Here is a 17,958-nt window from a genome sequence, read left to right on the forward strand (position 1 = left end):
GATTCCATGTCCCATCCAGCCCAACTCTGCTCTGCAGCCTTTCTGTAAGGCAGTGAAACTTGCATTATGGATGTCCTCAAAGCACTGCGTGCCTTTATTTTTTTTGCATTTTCTTGCATTACAGTTTTCCTGGCAGGCAGCAGTGCTTTGGAGGAACTCAGAGGAATGAGCTGTGGTCAGAACAAGGCAGGCCAAAGCCTTGGAACAATCTCTGAGTAATGGTAACCACAGCTCTCTGTCACTGCATTGCAAGCCCATTGCTACTGTACTTCTGTCCTAAGTGCAGCTCTCAAGCAGTAAGCTTTCAATAAGGCTGAAATCAAGACAAATCTTAGCATAGGCAGAAATTATCACCCTTGCACCAATAGCAGCTAAGCATTTCTTGTCTTCACTCTTGCCCTGATGCCACAGGAATTCCCCCCCTGCATCCCACAGAGCTTGCAGGGCAGTGTTAAGCTCCCATCCTCTGGTGTGCTCTAACTCAGAGGTAACCATTGCAGTCACCACCTTTCCTGCACAACTCACAGGGTTCTCCTGAGCTGGGAAGTCAGCTGGGGTGCCTGCACAGCCCCTTGTAGGACCACATCCCTGCTCCTGGCTGCTCAGTGCCTGCGTTGTCGTTGAGTCATCCAAGTTGGGAAGAGCAACCTCCAAGATCACTGAATCCAACCCCAGCCCACCCCCACCATGCCTACATCCCTCAGTGCCACATCTCCACGGTTCTGAACACTTCTGGGGACAGTGACCACCACTTCTGTGCCCACTCTTTCTGAGAAGGAACCCCACCATGGCTGTGCCCATGGCTGTCTGCATTGCCCTGCCACACACCTACTGGCAAGGCATTGGCTTTCGCTCTGCAGTGGGGTTGCTCACCCCATCATTTTTTCCATGGAAAGGGAAATGAATCCTGCCTCAGCCAGTGGGAAAAAACGCTGAAATTCAGAATTCTCATCAAAGCAGACAACCAAAGGTTTGTCATTTTTTCATGAACGCATCATCCGGCTCTGCTTCAGCTACTCAATGAATGCTTGTCGTTTGGACTCCCCAAGGGCCAAATCAAAATCCCATTGTTGCAGAACTGACCTGCATAGGAAGGCTCACCCTGCAGTGCTGAGCGTGGGTGGATGGCAGCAGCACAAAGCTGTGACCCGGGCAAGCGTGGGAGCTTAGGATGTTAGTGGGGTTGGGCCTCACTGTTTGTTTTCTTGCACTGGGGTGTGCTCTCCTGGCTGACTGTGGTGCTGCTCTCCATTCGTGATCTGACATCACTGCCTTCCAGCAGTAGCCAGAGCTTGGGACCCACAGCCAGGCTGAGGGAAGAGGGATGGGGCTGCCCAAGTGATGCTGTTGGGTTCTGTCTTCCATCATTTGCTCCTGTGTGCCTACACTGTGCTGTGGCTGCTTTAGAAGTCATCTGTGGCCTCCCTCTGTCTGCTGCTGGCTGCGTTGGGGGTATAACAAAACCCTATAGGTATAAGGCTCACATTAGGGTTGTTAATGCAGAGCTGAGGCTTGTTGGAGCTCGCACCCTGAGCCCTGTGGGGCTGTGCTGGCTGCTGGCTGCTCCCCACTCTGCGGCCTCTGTGCTCACAGCTGTGCTTCCAGAATAGCTGCAGATAGCTCCAGGAACCGGTGTGGCCGGGCTGGGAGAAGGGAGGGGATGGGCTGCACTCCCCTTCTGAGTTTGGGCAGAGGGAAAGCAGCAGCAATCAGGAGCCTTGGGTTCTCAGTGGGGGAGGGTTGGCTCAAACCATACCAAGAAAGCCCCCGTTGCAGTGCTCTCTACTGTAAGGTGTCACTGGCTTGGTTAGAAACTCACTGCCAGACTCCTGTGGGCTCATGGATAAACCCTGGCTGAATGGGAAGCCCATTTCCCTGCTGCCATCCTAATGCTGCCATCCTGCTGTCTCCTTGCACTCAGGATGTTAGGGATCCCTTCCAACTGGGAATGTTCTATGATCTGACCCCAGTTGTTGCTCCAGAGGTCATTCCCAGTTCTACGTCCCCCACTTTTCCCAGGAAGTCACTCCCAGAGCTGCCTCCCCACACCCCCTTTAAGGACCCATCCCAAAAGCTGAGGGGACCCCGCATGGCACACAGGGAGTGGTGCAGAGCCATGTGTTCCCCATTAGGGCCCTTTGATGGAGGTACCCGGCGCAGGGAGCCAGCAGGGCTTTGATGTGCAGCCAGCAGGGACGCCCCAGCCCTAATTCACTCCACTCAGGGATTGCTCTCAGCCATAAAACTTCCATAGGAGCGTTTTATTGAAGCCCAGAGCTGCTTTTACTGTGGGACTTTGCAGCTCTGCTGCGCTTCCCCATCCTTTAGCAAAGATGTGGCTCTGTGGTCACCCCAGCTTGATGCCCAGCATAGCCATACCCTGTGCCACCAAGCCATGCTGGCAGTTAGGATGAAGCCAATGGATCATAATTAGGCTTTCACAGGCATGAAATAAACAGAGAGGGGGGAAGCTCTGCTTTCCTCCCCCTCGCCTCCAGCTAAACATATTTCAGCACTCATAGTGCCGACCGCAGCGCTCGGCCCCTCCCTCCCCAAAGCAGCCCCAGAACCAGCTCTGGCCATTCTGTTTTTTTCCCAAAGAAAACAATAGGGTGAGAGTTGGGCAGCGCAGCCCTGCTCCTCCTGTTGGGTTCATTCTGGCATGGAGGGGCTGGGTTTGAGAAGGGGGGCAGGGGAGGGGGATTTAGAGAGAGAGTTCTTGGGAGGCGGATGTAGAGAGGTGGATTTAAAGAGGCAGATTTGGGAAGATGGATTTGAAGGAGTGGATATGTGGAGGCAGATATGGGGAGGCAAATTGAGAGAGTTTAATTTGGGAAGGTGGGTCTGGGGATGCAGATTTGGGGAGGTGGATTTGGGAAGTTGGGTTTCGGGTTCTGCATTTGGAGAAGTGGATTTGTGGAGGCAGATTTGGGGAGATGGATTTGAAGGAGTGGATATGTAGAGGCAGATACGGGGAGGCAGATTTAGAGAGGTGGATTTGGAGAGGCAGAATTGGGAACGTGGATTTGAATAAGTGAATTTAAGGAGGCGGATTTAGGGAGGTGGATTTGGGAAGGCGAGTTTGGGATTCTGCATTTGGAGAACTGGATCTGAGGAGATGGATTTGGAGAAGTGGATTTAGGGTGGCAGATGTCAGGAGGTGGATTTGGGGAGGTAGGTTGAGAGAGGTGGATTTGGGGGAGCTGCTTTTGGAGGAGTGGATTTGTGGAGGCAGATTTGGGGAGGAGAATTGAGGAAGATTTGGGAAGCTGGGTTTGGGGAGACAGATTTGGAAACGTGGATTTGAGGAAGTGAATTTAGGGAGGCAGACTGGGGAAGGTGGATTTGGGAAGGTGGGCAGCACACCTGTACCTCTCAGTGCGTGCTGGCAGGGATTGCTGTTGGAATGCAGGAAAGAGGCAAGAGATGGCAGCAGTGATGACATGCAGGGTGGGCTCTTTGGGCAGCTTGGTAGCGGGTGCGTGTGTGGCTCTGTGGGCACATTCTTGCTGGTAAAACCTTCCTTTGGGCACACAGGTGCTGCTGAAGTCACACTTTTTGGCTGCTGTGTTTCTGTTGGAGTCAGGGGATGGCATCCCCCGGGGTGGAGGTGGGGCATTGCTGTGATGTCCGCCATGGGGAAGGAGGTGGTTGGGGTGAGGTGTGCCCTCCTTGCTCTCACGCTTCTCTAAATCCAGAGCTGACACAGCAGAAGTGCTTAATTAATTCCAATTTTCTCTTCCTATCGTTTTATCTCCCCTCCCTCCCTCCAGTCTTCCAAAAAACCCAAGACTGCGGAAGCAGACACGTCGAGCGAGCTTGCCAAGAAAAGCAAGGAAGTCTTCAGGAAAGAGGTGAGTTATCCCTGAGCAACCCCGAGCCCCAACACAACGAGGCTGGGCACGGCTGGGGCTGACCTCTGTGCCTCTCCTACAGATGTCTCAGTTCATCGTGCAGTGCCTCAACCCCTATCGCAAACCTGACTGCAAGGTCGGCCGGATCACCACCACTGAGGACTTCAAGCACCTGGCACGGAAGGTGAGGGCACCCCGTGGGTTATGGGATGGCAGTGGGGTTCTGCAGTCGTTGAGGACCAGGGGAGGGAGGTAGGGATGGTTTCCAAGAGGGAAGTTTAATAGGAATACCAGAGAAAGCGGTGCTTGGGATGAGAGGTGATGGCCTCGAGTTGTGCCAAGGGAGGTTCAGGTTGCGTTTTAGAAGAAATTTCTTCTCCAAAAGAGTGGTGATGCAGTGGCAAAGACTGCCCAGGGAGTGGTGGGGTCACCATCCTGGAGGTGTTCCAGAACTGTGGAGGTGTGGAGGTGTGGCACTGAGGTCAGTGGGCATGGAGGGGTGGGTTGGACTTGGGGATGTGAGAGGTCTTTCCCAACCTTAACGATCGTGTGATCCTTTGGTTCTGTGCTCTCTTACCAACCCCTCTGTTGCCCAGCTGACGCACGGCGTCATGAACAAGGAGCTGAAGTACTGCAAGAACCCGGAGGACCTGGAGTGCAACGAGAATGTGAAACACAAAACGAAGGAGTACATAAAGAAATACATGCAGAAATTCGGGGCCATCTACAAACCCAAAGAGGACACGGACTTGGAGTGACCGCCTCGACCCCGACCGCCCCCTGGCGCTCCCATTGCCCTCAGATGGAGGTGCTGTGGTGTGGGGCCCCGTTCAGCCCCACCATGGCAGTGCCCACCCACCACGGAGATGTGTATTATATTTTAACCTATATGTGAATATATTGATAATTTTTTTTTTTTTTGTTGGTTCGTTTGTTCGTTTGTTTTGTTTTCCTTTTTGCTTTTAGCCCAACACGTGCTGTTATCACGGGAACACTTTGTAAGGATAGTTTTGGGGGTTTTTCTTTTGTTTGTTTGTTTTCTTGTTTTTGTTCTGCGAGGTTTAATCTGTTATCATGTAAATATTCCGGAACGGGCTGCCCCTGGATTTCTGGCAGCCTTGTGCTATGTTGATAAGATTGATTTTACTGCTTAAATCATTTTACTTTATCCAATTTTTACTGAACTTTTTATGTAAAAAAAATTTAAAAAAAATAAAATAAAATGAAATCAATGCTGTGTCTGACCTGGAAGAGGACGGTGGTGGGGATGGACCTATGGATGGCACTGCTGGGGCACGGTATGGAGCTGGATGGGTTTGGGTTTTGGGTGGTGCTGTGTGGAGCCATGAGTTGGAGTGGATGGTCCTGATGGGACCCTTCCAACTCCATGATCCTCAGCAGCCCTTTGTTGTCATTTAGGATGGGGATCCCCATAATGTGTTGGCTTTGCCCTCAGGATGAAGGGAATGGGGTTTTGCTGGCAGCATGGGGGCACCTGGGGGCTGAAAGTGCTCATTTCTGTCCCTGTGCACTGCTGTGGGCTGACCCCAAAGGAAGGCCCACGAAGGGAGTGGGAAACGTGGGATGGAGCGGGTGTGACAAACCAGTGACACAAAGGCACGTTGGCTGTTTAATGCAAAGACCACGGGCAACAGGCACGCACCATCCCGAACCCACGCTGGGACCCCAAAGTACAAAAAGGACATTTCCCCCACCCCCCTAAAGTACAAAAATGACTTAAAAAAAAAAAAACAACAACAGAGTATATGGCAGAACAAAGCTGCTGGTGGCCAAGGGCTCACCCATCCAAAGGGACCACACATCCCCGCGTCCCATCCGCCTCCTCCTCCTCCTCACCCCACGGGGCCACCAGGAGCCCCCTGGATGGGCTCACACCATTGAGCTGGCATCTCCCGGCCCCGCCAGGCACTCGGCCACGTCCTGCCGTCCCATAGCAGCCAAGGCCAGGCACAGGGCTTCCACTGTGGCCCCTTCTGTGGCTGCCCAAGTGGCGAGCAGGGTGCGGGCGGGCGCCTGGCCGCGGGCGAAGGTGCCGATGGCCTCATCCCCGTAGCCCAGGCGGGCGGCCAGCCCACGCCAGTCCCCGCTGGGACCTCCGCTCTCCAGCAGCCGTTCCACCTCCTCCCGTCGCTGCTGTGGGACTGAGCTGTAGGGTCGGGTTTCCAGACGGGGTGCTGTGGGTTTGGGGTCAGCGTTGACGCATCAAAACTTGCGCTGGTGACCCCGCCAGCACCCCGGTGTTGCCACTCCTGTGGCATCTCCTGCTCCCTGCATGAGTGCTCCCAACCCTATCTGGGGTGTTCTTCTGTTCACCCTCATCCCATTCGGATGCTCCTTGAGGTATAGGCATACCCAAATCCCATCTGGGTGCTCCCAACCCCATCTGGGTGCTCTCCAAACTACAGGTGCTCCCCAGCCCCATCCAGATCATTCACAACGATTAGGTGCTCCCCAGCCTCATCGAGATGATCCACAAGCTATGGGTGCTCCTCAACCCCATCCAGATCATCCTTAAAGTATGGGTGTTCCCCACACCTATGGACATGATCCTGAGGTATGGGTGCTCCCCCACCTCACCTAGATCATCCCCGAATACTATGCGTTCCCCAACCCCATCCAGACAATCCCCAAGGAATGTGTGCTCCCCAACTCCACCCAATAGATGATATCCCCATTGTGTGGGTGCTCCTCAAACCCATCAGGATTATCCCCAGAGGTTTAGGTGCTCCCCAACCCCATTAGATCACCCCCAAGCACTGCCTGGCCCCCAATCTCATCCCTAATGCATGGCTGTTCCCCAGCCCTATGGGGATGATCCCCAACACATGGGTGCTCCCCAGTCCCAATAGATGATCCCCAAGGTATGGGTGCTCCCCAGCCCTATTTGCAGTATCCCCAAGGATGAGGTGCTTCCCAACCCCACCTGCGTGATCTCAAAGGTACGGCTGCTTCCCAACCCGATTTGCTCCACACCAATCCCTCCCCAAGACCTCCATCTCCCTTAGATGCCTCCAGACACGGGGTGCTCCTTTATCCCATCCTACCACAGCCAAAGAAATGATGGGACAGCCCACCCCCTCTTCCCCCCCCCCAGCTATGGGTGTTGCTCACCCTTGCCGATCTGGTGTGGCTCCTGCAGGCTGTGTGTATCCAGGAAGACCCCGCTGTCACTGTGCAGCTTCTCGCCCTCGGCCGCCGTCCCCAGCTCTGCTGCTCGTGCCTTGGCCAGCTGCTGCTTCTGCCTGCACGTGTGCCAGCTGCGCCGCGTCACCCACCGTCCCCTCACCCCCAATTCCACCCCCCGCCCAAGAAAGCCCAAACCTACCACTTGAAAGCCACGTAGGCGAGGAGACCCACCACCACAGCAGCCAGGAGGGAGCAGTACACGGGGATGATGTTCTGCCCCACGTCTTCAGGGAGGGGAGGGACGAACGTGGAGGTGGAGGTGGCTGAGGCGGTGGGGCCTGTGCTGTTCTCTTTAGGGGGGTTTCCTTCGGTCTGTTCTGGGATATGCTGGTCCTTCTCTGTGGGGATGAGGGATTAGGAAACCCTTCATGCCCCCACTGATGCCGCTGCCTCGGTTTCCCCTTGGAATGGGGTGGGGGTACCCAAAATGGCACCCACAGGTGGGACCAGGGTAGGTTTTGGGATGGGAGGAAATCAGATCCAGTGCTATGGGGTTAAAGGGAGAGGTGCCCCTTCCCATCAAACCTCCCCCATCCCTTCCCAACCACATCAAAGCCCCAATGCCGGCAGCGCCGGGAGCATCTGCTGCATGCGGGGCGTGATGACAGCCGTGGGGCAGCAGCTGGCGGTGGTGGGGAGGGGGGAATGTGGGTGGTGGGGGGCTCTGAGGGGGGCTCAGAGCTCCGAAAGAGTGGGAACGTACAGGAACAGGCTGCCCAGGATTGTGGGGAGGGGGGGGGTCACCACCCCTGGAGGTATTCCAGAACAGTGGAGATGTGGCACTGAGGGATGTGGAGGTGGGCTGGGGTTGGACTCGGGGGTCTTAAGAGATCTTTCCCAAACTTAGTGATTTGGGAAGCTCAAAGTATGGGGTGTGGGGATAAGGGGAGCTTTGGGATCACTCCGTGGCACCCTGCACCTCCAATTTTCTCTGCTGTAGACCCTAAGAGTGAGGAGCATGCCTCAGTGCTACAGATGGGGAAACTGAGGCACAGCCCCACAGCGTCCCATAGGGACTCACTCATGTAGAGTGTGTTGGAGAGGCGGCTGCACGCACGGTGCATCACTTGGCCAGGCTCACAGCCAGGCTGGCAGGGCAGGCAGGGCAGCTGGGTGCTGTGCAACTCTGAGATGGAGCCCTGGGGACAAGGCTGGCACTCGGTGTCCCACTGCACAGCCCCATAAACCCCCCTGGCACAGACTGCAGGGCTGGCACGGCTCGACGCCAAGAAGGTGTGGTCTGTGGGCACACAGGGTGGCAATAGGGGATGGCGTGGGGCTCCGGGGTTGCACTCACTCTGGGCGCAGGGCTCACACTGGGTGTCGGTGAGGCTGCAGGGCACGACCGCCCCAAAGCCTGGAGGGCAGGAGGAGCAGCACTCGCCGGACTGAGTGCAGGCACCGCTGGGGCACGGCGGGCTGCGGGCTGACACCTGCCCAGAGACATGGGGGGAGTCATGTGGGGTGTCCTGCAACAGCCACAGCTTCCCTGAACCGACAGCACCATGTCCACTTCACTGCCCATCCCATCCCCTTAACTCTGCCCATCCCAACCCCATAATTCTGCCCATCCCAACCCCTTAACTCTGCCCATCCCAACCCCTTAACTCTGCCCATCCCAAACCCTTAATTCTGCCCATCCTTTCCCCTTAACTCTGCCCCACCCCATCACTCTTACTCTCCCCATCTCATCCCCTTAACTCTGTCCATCCCATCAACTCTGGCCCATCCCCTTAACTCTGCCCATCCTTTCTCCTTCACTCTGCCCATCCTTTCCCCTTAACTCTGCCCATCCTTTCTCCTTCACTCTGCCCTATCACATCCCTTTAACTCTCCCCCATACCATCTCCTTAACTCCCCTCATCGCATCCCCTTAATTCTGCCCATCCCATCCCCTTAACTCTGCCCCACTGCATCCCTTTAACTCTCTCCCATCTCATCCCGTTAACTCTGCCCTGTCCCACTCCCTTAACTCTCTCCATCCTATCAATCCTGGCCCATCCCCTTAACTCTGCCCATCCCATCCTCTTCACTCTGCCCTATCGCATCCCTTTAACTCTCCTCCATCCCGTTCCCTTTACTCTGCCCACCACATCCCCTTAACTCTGCCCCATATCCCCTAAACTCTGCCCTTCCCACCACCTTAACTGCATCCCCACTCAACACCCACAAACTCTCCCATCCGTCCCCCCCACCAAAGAATCCCCCTCCCACCTTGGGGCTGCTCAGATTACCCCTCCCCACAAACAAAGCCCCCAATTGGCCCCACTAGGGTTGTGTGGGGCCATATCCTGAGTGGGGCTGAACTGAAGGGGGTTGGGGGGGTCCCAGTCCCATGTGGGTCCCACACGGTGCCCCTGGCCCTCAGCTTGCAGCCAGATGGGGTGGGGGGGGAGGGAGGGGAGGATGTCCCATGCATGGAGAGGGGGAGGGGGGGAAACATGCAGGGAAATAATGCAGGGAAACAGAGCAAAATAAGGCAAAATAAGGCAAAGTGTGGCAAAACGGAGTTAAGTTGAACGAAAGTTAAATGATGTAAAAACACAACAGAGGAAATTAATAGAGGAAAATAATAAAGGAAAATAATGAGGAAAATGAAGAATGAAGGAAAATGAAGTCGAGTATGAAGGGGAATAAAGGAAAATTAAGGAAATTAAAGGAAAATTAAAGCAAAATGCAGTAAAAAAAAAGTGAAGTAAAATAAGATGAAGTAAAAAGCAGTAAAATACTGTGAAATAAGAAAAAATGAAGCAAGATGCAGCAAAATAAGTAGAAATAAATTAAAATGCTGTAAAGAAAGGTGAAGATTAAGAATAAGTGCAGTAAAATGAGGTAAAAAAAGGGGGGGGGGAAAAGCAAATTTTACAGTAAAGTAAAACGAGACGAAGTAAAGCAGCAAAACGAAGAAGGCGCAGCGATGTGCAGGGAAGCAGAGCAACACGGGGCGAAAGAAAGTAAAATGCGACAAAGTAAAGCGAGGAAAAGGGAAGAAGACGGATAGTAAAACAAACTTAAATAGAGCAGAGAGAAAGCAAGCGGAATAACGCCACGAGAGAAGAGAAAAAAAGAGCGGACCTGCGGGCAGAGCGGCGCGGATAGCAGCAGGCACAGCGCCCGCGATAGGCGCAGCGCCGCGCAGCCCCACCGCATGGCGGGGCCGGGCCCCCACAGGGCGCTGCTCAGCTCGGTTCGGCTCGGTTCGGCTCGGCTCGGCGCGGTTCGGCTCCGCTCGGTTCCGCCCGGTCTCGTCTCCGCTCCGCTCGGCCCGGCTCGGCTCGGCTCGGCGCGGCCCCGCAGGCTGGGGCGCGGCGCCACGCCATTGGCTGAGCGGTGTGGGCGGGGCTAAGGGATGCCACGCCCATCGCCGCTCGGCTCGGCTCGGCTCGGCCCGGAGCGGTTCGGGACGGGGTTCGGTACGGCGGAGGCAGGAATGGGTTGGGTTGGTTCGGACCCCAGTGGGCTCGGTTTGGTCCGGAGCATTTTGGACTGTTTGAACTCAGTTCAGCCTTGTTTAGCTCAGGTCCGGCCCAGTTCAGATGGTTCTGAATGTGTGTCCTGCCCTGTTCAGCCCCATTCAGCCCAGCTCAGCCCAGCTCATCCTGGTTCAGCTCAATTCAGCCCCATTCAGCCCAATTCAGCTTAATCCATCCCAGTTCAGCCACATTCAGCTGGATTCATCCCAGCTCACCCAATTCCCCCTCAACTTCAGCCCAGGTCCTGTAGGGTCGTGTGGCCTCTGCATGTCCCACTTCAACCCTACTGTTCTCCCAGGACCCCATGGAGCATCCCCATTCCCCCCATACTCCCATCACCATCTCCACAACCCACCCTGCCCCACATCTGTGCCTCCCGGGTCGGGTGATTTCAATGGGGCAGTTATAGGGTGACAAGTAGGGTGCTGTCCTCACGGCCTTCATTGTGCCCCAGAAAGTCCCCAAAGAACACAAAGTGCCCAGAAATGGGAAAAGCGACTTTATTGACCCCTCCTGAGGAAGTGGGTGCAGAATCTCAGCACAAATATGGGATCTCAGCATGACTGTAGAATCTCAGCGTGGGTGTGGGATCTCAGCGTGAGTACAGGGCCTTGGGTGTGGGATCTTAGGATGCATATAGGATCTCAGCGTGGATGCAGGACATTGTTATGGGTATAGGATCTCAGTGTGGGTGTAGGATCTCAACATGGGTGCTGGAACAAGCTGTCCAGAGAGGCTGGGTCCATGGAGGTGTTCAAGGCCAGGTTGGATGGGGCCCTGGGCAGCCTGGTTTAGCACTGGGTATGGAGGTTGGTGGCCCTGCTTGTGGCCATGATCCTTTGGGTCCCTTCCAACCCCAACCATTCTATGATTCCATGATCTTGGTGTAGGTGTGGAATCTCAACGTGAGTGCAGGATCTTGGTGTCAGTGTAGGACTTTAGGATGGGCACAGGATCTCAGCATGGATGCAGGACATGATCAGGGCCGGAGGATCTCAGTGTGGTTTCATTATCTTGATGTGAGTGTAGGATCTCATCATGGGTGTAGGATCTCATCATGGGTGTAGGATCTCATCATGGGTGTAAGGTCTCCTCATGGGTGTAGGGTCTCCTCATGGGTATAGGATCTCATCATGGGTGTAGGGTCTCCTCATGGGTATAGGGTCTCATCATGGGTGTAGGATCTCATCATGGGTGTAGGGTCTCCTCATGGGTGTAGGATCTCATCATGGGTATAGGGTCTCATCATGGTGTAGGGTCTCATCATGGGTATAGGGTCTCATCATAGGTGTAGGATCTCATCATGAGTATAGGGTCTCCTCATGGGTGTAGGATCTCATCATGGGTGTAGGGTCTACTCATGGGTGTAGGGTCTCCTCATGGGTGTAGGGTCTCATCATGGCTCCACAACCTCATGATGCCCATAGGATGTCAGCATGGCTGCAGGATCTCAGTGTGGTTGCAGGATCTCGTGATGGCCATGAGGATCTCAGCAGGGTTGCAAGATCTCGGTGCGACTGCAGGATCTTGGTGTAGGTGTAGGATGTCATAGTGGGCACAGGACCTCGTTATGGCTATAGGACCTCATTGTGGGCGCAGGACCTCATTATGGGCAGTGGGTTGGGGCCCTACCAGCCACGCACGGGGTGCCATAGGGCCACCACCTGTCCCTCCTCATGCACGTAGTACACAGGGTGCATGGCCGCCGTAGCACACGCCTGCAGGGGAGAGTAGGGTGACACATGGGGTGACAATGGGGACAAGGGGATGGGGGACAGCACTCACGTGGTATGGGATGAGCGCCAGCACGCTGCCCACGGGGAACTTCCCAAAATCCATCCGTCCATCAGCATGCTCCAACAGCCCGTGCTCCTGCGTCAGCCCCACCAACCTGCGAGGTCACACCATCATGTCCCTGGACCACCATCCCAACCCCATCCCTGACCCCATCACTCACCGCAGCTCGGGGTGCCCATCGATGGCAGCACAGCCTTGGGGGCCCCGTCCTGCTCCTGCCCCGTGCAGGCTGAGTGCTGTCCAGCCACAATCCACCAGCAGCTGCCCTCGGTGTGCGTAGTGCCCAATAACCCTCGTGAGGACACGGATGGCCACGTCCTGGGGCTGGCAGGAGCCCAGCTGTGTTTGCTGGAGGTCTGCAGAGAGCCGTGGGGTTGGGGACGTGCTGGGACACGGTGGGGCAGTGGGGTGCTGTCGGCACTCACCGTAGAAGATGTAGTTGCCCGGGTGCAGCTCGGTGAGTTGGGACATCTCAGGAATGGGGTGGCTGCAGGAGGGAGTGGAGCCGATGCTGGCGTGGGGACAGGGAACACCGGCCTGACGCAGCCTGGGGGGGAGGGGAAGGAGGAAGGTCACCCATTGGGTGTCACCACTGCCGTGCCATCGAGTGGGGCCAAATGTATCCCCAGCACTATGGAATGACACCACAAGGGGGTCTGGGTCTCACCCAGGTGTGGAAAGGGACTGTCCAGGTGTGGTGCCAGAGCTGTCCAGATGTAGGAAAGTTAACACCCTCCCCCCAAAATGTGCTGGGGCCCACCCAGACGTGCAGTCACCAACCAGATGTGGAAGAGGTTCCCCCATGAAATGTGCCAAGGCACCATCCTGATGTGGAAGAAGTTCCCTCCCAACCAAAATTGTGCCAAGGGATAATCCAGATGTGCCATTGCCATCCAGATGTGATGTTCACCCCCCTCCCCCCCCGCCCCCCTAGAGGTGACTGTTAAAAGGGACACCCAGATAAGGTCAATCACCACCCCAAGATGTGCCAGAGCACACACTCTAATATGCCCAGCATCTTTTCAGATGTGCAAGAACCAAATCCCAATGTGCAGGGAGCCCCCATGTTGTGCCTGAGGTCTCTCTCTTGGGTTCATCCCCCCCCACATGCACCCCACATGTGTCAGGCATAGTACATTCTGACGCTGGGTTGAGGGAAATGTGTCCCAGATCTTGAAAAATGGGGGTTCATAAGGGGAACCTTGCACTGCTGGCCTTGAACCCCTTGAATGTTTGGGGTATTTTGAGCTGGAGAATGTCCCCGTGCACCTGGAGATCCCACTGACCTCAAGGGAAGGGAGAAACATCCGTCTGCAATTCACTCCGGGATGTGAAACTCCACTCAACCCTTCCCCAGGGGACAAAAGGGAGGTGGGCAGACTGGGGCCGGGACACATCAAAGGGGTTTGGGGCCATCCCCTTCGGCCCCCTGGGGCTCAGGGCTTTGTGGGGCCGAGCTTTATGGGGCTGGCAGGAAGAGGACGATTTGCATTTACAACCAGCACATTGGGGTTGGGGATTTTATGGAATGGACAGAGCAAAGGGCTCAGCCCCTATAAAAATTCCCCGTAATTCTAGCCAGATTTGGGGTCGGGTGGTGTGCGCAATGGGGTCCCTATTGGGGCACACACTCACGCAGCCACAAAGCCGAGGACAGCGTTGGTGGTGGTCCTGGCGATGGCCTGGATGGCGTCTGCCCCACTGCAGCCATAGGTGTTCCCACAGTGTGCATAGACCCCAACCAGTGTCACCTCCTCGGGTGCATCGTTGGCGATGGCCCGGGCCAGCTCCAGGGCAGCGGGGTCCGTTGGGCGTAAACCAGCTGCCAGCAAGGAAACAGGGTCATGGGGATGTGAGGATGGGAGTGGGATGCTGCTATGGGGTGGGTGGGATTGGGGGTTCTGTGATGGGGAGGGTTGGGGATGTCCTTCCCACATGGAATGTAAATGTGGAGCCTATATCCTAATACTAGCCCTAACCATAACCCTAACAGTAATTCTAATGCCTAACTCTCAACCTATCCCTAATCCATAACCCTGACACTAAGCCTAATCCTAATGCCTAACCCTAAACCTGCAAGCTCTGGGGACACATGGGACATCTCTCTCCACGGAGCATCCTTGGGGTGGATGAAAAAAGCTTTTTGGGATTATTAGACCCATGTTGGCTCGAGCTGCTGTGGGCTTTGGGAACATCCCTCTCCCACTGACCATCCACCCTTGGGGTGGTTGAGTGTAAGTGAGGATTTTGAGACTCATGGCCCCATATTGGTAAGCTGGAGCTGGGAGTTTTGGGGGCACAAGGGACTTCCCTTCCTCACTGACCATCCTTGGGGTGGCTGGGTAAATTAATAAGGCTTTTGGGGCTGATGGACCCATAAGTAACTTGTGCTAGAGGAAGCTTTGGAGATACGTGGACCATCATTCCATGAAACAGCCTTGGAGTGGGCGCAAAGGGGGCTTCTGGGATTCATGGACACATGGTGTTACGAGGGCTGGGTGCTTTGAGGACACACAGAACATCTCTCCATGGAAGATCCTTGGGGTGGATGAAAAGGTTTTTTTGGGATTAATAGACACACGTTGGCTTGAGCTGCTGGGGCTTTGGGGGAACGTGGGCCATCTCCTCATGGAGCATCTTGCAGTGAATGGTGAGAAAGATGTTTCGGAGACACTGACCCATCCCATCCTCCCCAACCCACAGGAACCAGGGCCTTGGAGACGCCCCACCCCATCCCCAGTCGTCATCCCCACCTCTGCCGTTGCCGCAGTCGAGCTTCAGCCAGACGAGCCAGCGTTTGCCATGGGCCAGTGGCCGCTGCCGCAGGCTGGCCAGCGCCTCGGGGCGATCCAGCAGCACGTGGAAGGCTTCGAGGCGCTGTGCCAGCCCTGCACACTCCTCCAGCCGTGCGGTGGGCAAGGGGTAGGCCAGCAGGATGTCATCAAAGCCACCATCCGCAAAGAACCGCGCTTCGGCCAAGGTGGAGACGGCGATGCCGCGCCGTGTGCCGCCGGTGGCCAACAAACCGCCTTCCCTTTAGGCACCATCCATGGGATGAGGTGATAATGATGGGAACGATGGGGATAACGGGGATGTTGGGGACACTGGGGACAAAGGGTGTGGGTGGCACTCACAGCGTCTTGTGGGTCTTGACGTGGGGTCGCAGGCGGACGCCCAGGGTCCGGCAGTGCTCCCGCATGCGCTCAGCGTTGCGACGCGCCGTGGTGCGGTCGATGGTCAGTGCTGGGGTGGGCAGCGTGTCCAGGTGGGCACCCAACCACATGGCCACTCTTCTGGAGAGACTTTTTGAGGGCGTTCCGGGGTGGCTGGTCACCTCTCTCGACTTGCAAGCTGAGGGAGTGGGGAGGGGAGTGCTGGGAGGTCCAGGTGGGATGGGTGAGAGAGTTGGCAGTCTCGGAGCAGGGATATTTGGGATAAGGACAGCTGGAGCATCTGTATTACCTGGGTCAGGACACCTGGATCTGGGATACTAGGAGATAAGAACAGCTGTGGCACTGGGACACCCAGGGACAGGGACACCTGGAAGACTGAGAACAGGGACAATGAGGGATAGGGATGTGATGTTGGGACACCTGGAACACCTGGGTCAGGGACACTTGGGACATTGTGGGAAACCTGGGATGCTGGGGCATAGGGACTCCTGATGCTGGGACACCTGGAACACCTGGGTGACCTGGAAGGTTGGGAATGAGGACTCTGGGTGATAGGGCACCTGAGACAAGAACATGTGGGATACTGGGAGAAGGGACACATGGGACTGGAACACCTGGGTCAGGATATGTGGGATGAGGACACATGGGATAACAGGAGTAGGAACATCTGGGTCAGGGGCACTTAGGTCTAGGATACCTGGGGACAGCAACAGCTGGGATTAGGAACAGGGATACCTAGGGACAGCACACCTGGAACAAGGACACCGGGAATGGGGATATAAGGGAACAGAGACACCTGGGTCACCTGGGTCAGGGACACCTGGAGACAGGAACAGCTGGGACATTGGAAACAGGGGACACTTGCAGACAGGGACACCTGGGACTGGGATTTCTGATGCCAGGACACATGGAACACCTCAGTCATCTGGGACAGGGACACTTGAGTCTGTGACACCTGGGGACAGGGACACCTGGGACTGAGACACAAGGAGACAGGGACAGTTGGGACACTTGGAACAGAGACACCTGGGGACAGGGAGAGTTGGGACAGGGACATCTAGAGGTTAGAGGGGCACCTGGGACAGGAATACCTAAGATAATAGGAACAGGGACACGGGGGACATCTGGGACAGGGAAATCTGGGATAGGGACACAACGAACAGGAGTGTCTGGGAGTTGGACACCCGGAACATAGAGCTATGGGACCAGGACCTATAGGACTGGGACAGTGGGACAGCCGGGCCCAGGACCTGGGGTCAGGGACACAGAGACAGTGCCACCTGGCACTGCGATGGGGTTCTCCCTGTCCCTGCAGGAGTAGTGGCAGAGGTTGATGCCCCTCAAGGAGTGCCCCGTGCCTCAGTTTCCCCACAGGCTCCCACCAAGGCCATCCCAGCAGCACCCCAAGCCCTCCCGTCCATCTGTCCGTACCTCAGTGCCGTGGCTGCTCTCGGCGCGGCTCCGGCGGCCTCTGGCCGTGGCTGTGCTGGTGCAGCTCCACGTGATGCCGTGGGCACCCGCGGCCAGCCCTGCCCAGGGACAGAGGTCGCTGCCAGCCGTGGGGCCCCGGCAATGGCAGGGGCAGGGGAGGACACGGGCGCTGACAGTGCTTGGGGATAGAATGCCAGCAAGGAGGTGGGGAAGGGATTTGTGGTCACAGAGACCCTGCGCATTTGTGACATTTGGGGACCTTGCTGCTGAGACCCCTGTGCTGGTCACACGTGGGGACACAGTTGAGACCTGCATGCTTGTAACATGTGGCTGAGATCCATTATACTCCTAACACGTGGGAACAATGCTGCTGAGCCCCCTACGCTCATGACACAAGTGGGGGCAATGCTGTGGAGATCCCTGTGATGGCGACATGCAGTGATCTGGCTGCTGAGCTCGTCACAACACGTGGGGATTGAGATCCATCACACTCGTGACATGTGGGGACACAACTGAGATCCCCTCCACTCGTTACAAGCGGTGACACAAGGGAGATTCCTACACCAGTGACACAGAGGGACACAGATGAGACCCCCCTCAACACACGACATGAGGGGATATAGCTGAGACCCCCTGCACTCATTACACCAGGGGACACAGCTGCTGAGACCTCATGATGGTGACATATGTGGACCAGGCTGAGACCTCCCATGCCTGTGATAGGTGGGGACACAGCTGAGACCCCCACGCTTGTGACATGGGACAGGAGGTGGCTGCCACGTGCACCCGTGTGCCAGGCAGGCTGGGGACAGCACAGACAGCCTGCAGGGACATGGGGCCACTGGCCCCCCGCCCGGAGCACAGCCAGTGCCAGGCCAGCCTTGCTATGTAGGGCAGGAAGAAAAGAAGGGCCCCATGCCCTCACCGCATCCCAAAAACACAGCATGGGGGGGGGGGGGGGGAAAATGTCCCTAACAGAGACAGCGCGGGGCAGACAAAAGCCTTGTGCACATTTATTTCTTA

General features: G+C 56.1%; 3 protein-coding genes across 5 annotated transcripts in view; 1 reads left to right on the plus strand and 2 right to left on the minus strand.

Annotated features, from left to right (window-relative positions):
- Positions 1-5,069, plus strand: part of SETD2 (SET domain containing 2, histone lysine methyltransferase) — a 54,579-nt gene extending 49,510 nt beyond the window's left edge. Inside the window, exons 19-21 of the mRNA XM_031607778.2 lie at positions 3,774-3,854; positions 3,937-4,038; positions 4,451-5,069. Of these exons, the coding sequence (XP_031463638.2) occupies positions 3,774-3,854; positions 3,937-4,038; positions 4,451-4,612 (345 nt within the window). The 3' untranslated portion in view covers positions 4,613-5,069. The remainder of the gene's footprint in view (positions 1-3,773; positions 3,855-3,936; positions 4,039-4,450) is intronic.
- Positions 5,070-5,445: 376 nt separating this feature from the next.
- Positions 5,446-10,365, minus strand: LOC116238280 (death domain-containing membrane protein NRADD-like). Its single transcript, XM_031607850.2, has 5 exons — positions 10,137-10,365; positions 8,359-8,494; positions 7,201-7,399; positions 6,987-7,117; positions 5,446-6,049 (listed from the first exon to the last, which is right to left on the minus strand). Exons 1-5 carry the CDS (start codon positions 10,209-10,211, stop codon positions 5,745-5,747), a joined length of 846 nt encoding a protein of 281 aa, XP_031463710.2. The 5' UTR covers positions 10,212-10,365; the 3' UTR covers positions 5,446-5,744.
- A 661-nt stretch (positions 10,366-11,026) lies between these two features.
- LOC116238297 (D-serine dehydratase) lies at positions 11,027-17,896 on the minus strand. Of its 3 annotated transcripts, XM_031607869.2 has the most exons (8): positions 15,794-17,896; positions 15,466-15,705; positions 15,085-15,365; positions 13,967-14,153; positions 12,757-12,878; positions 12,492-12,687; positions 12,320-12,425; positions 11,027-12,252 (listed from the first exon to the last, which is right to left on the minus strand). In XM_031607869.2, exons 2-8 carry the CDS (start codon positions 15,612-15,614, stop codon positions 12,163-12,165), a joined length of 1,131 nt encoding a protein of 376 aa, XP_031463729.2. In that variant the 5' UTR covers positions 15,615-15,705; positions 15,794-17,896; the 3' UTR covers positions 11,027-12,162. The 3 variants fall into 3 exon arrangements, with proteins under 3 accessions (XP_031463729.2, XP_089999358.1, XP_031463728.2); XM_090143232.1 differs by having other exon boundaries at positions 11,027-12,425; positions 15,466-15,682; XM_031607868.2 differs by having other exon boundaries at positions 11,027-12,425.
- Positions 17,897-17,958: the final 62 nt, after the last annotated feature.

This window comes from Phasianus colchicus, chromosome 6 (assembly GCF_987193195.1).
Source record: "Phasianus colchicus chromosome 6, bPhaCol1.hap1.1, whole genome shotgun sequence".
Taxonomy (NCBI): Eukaryota; Metazoa; Chordata; class Aves; order Galliformes; family Phasianidae; genus Phasianus; species Phasianus colchicus.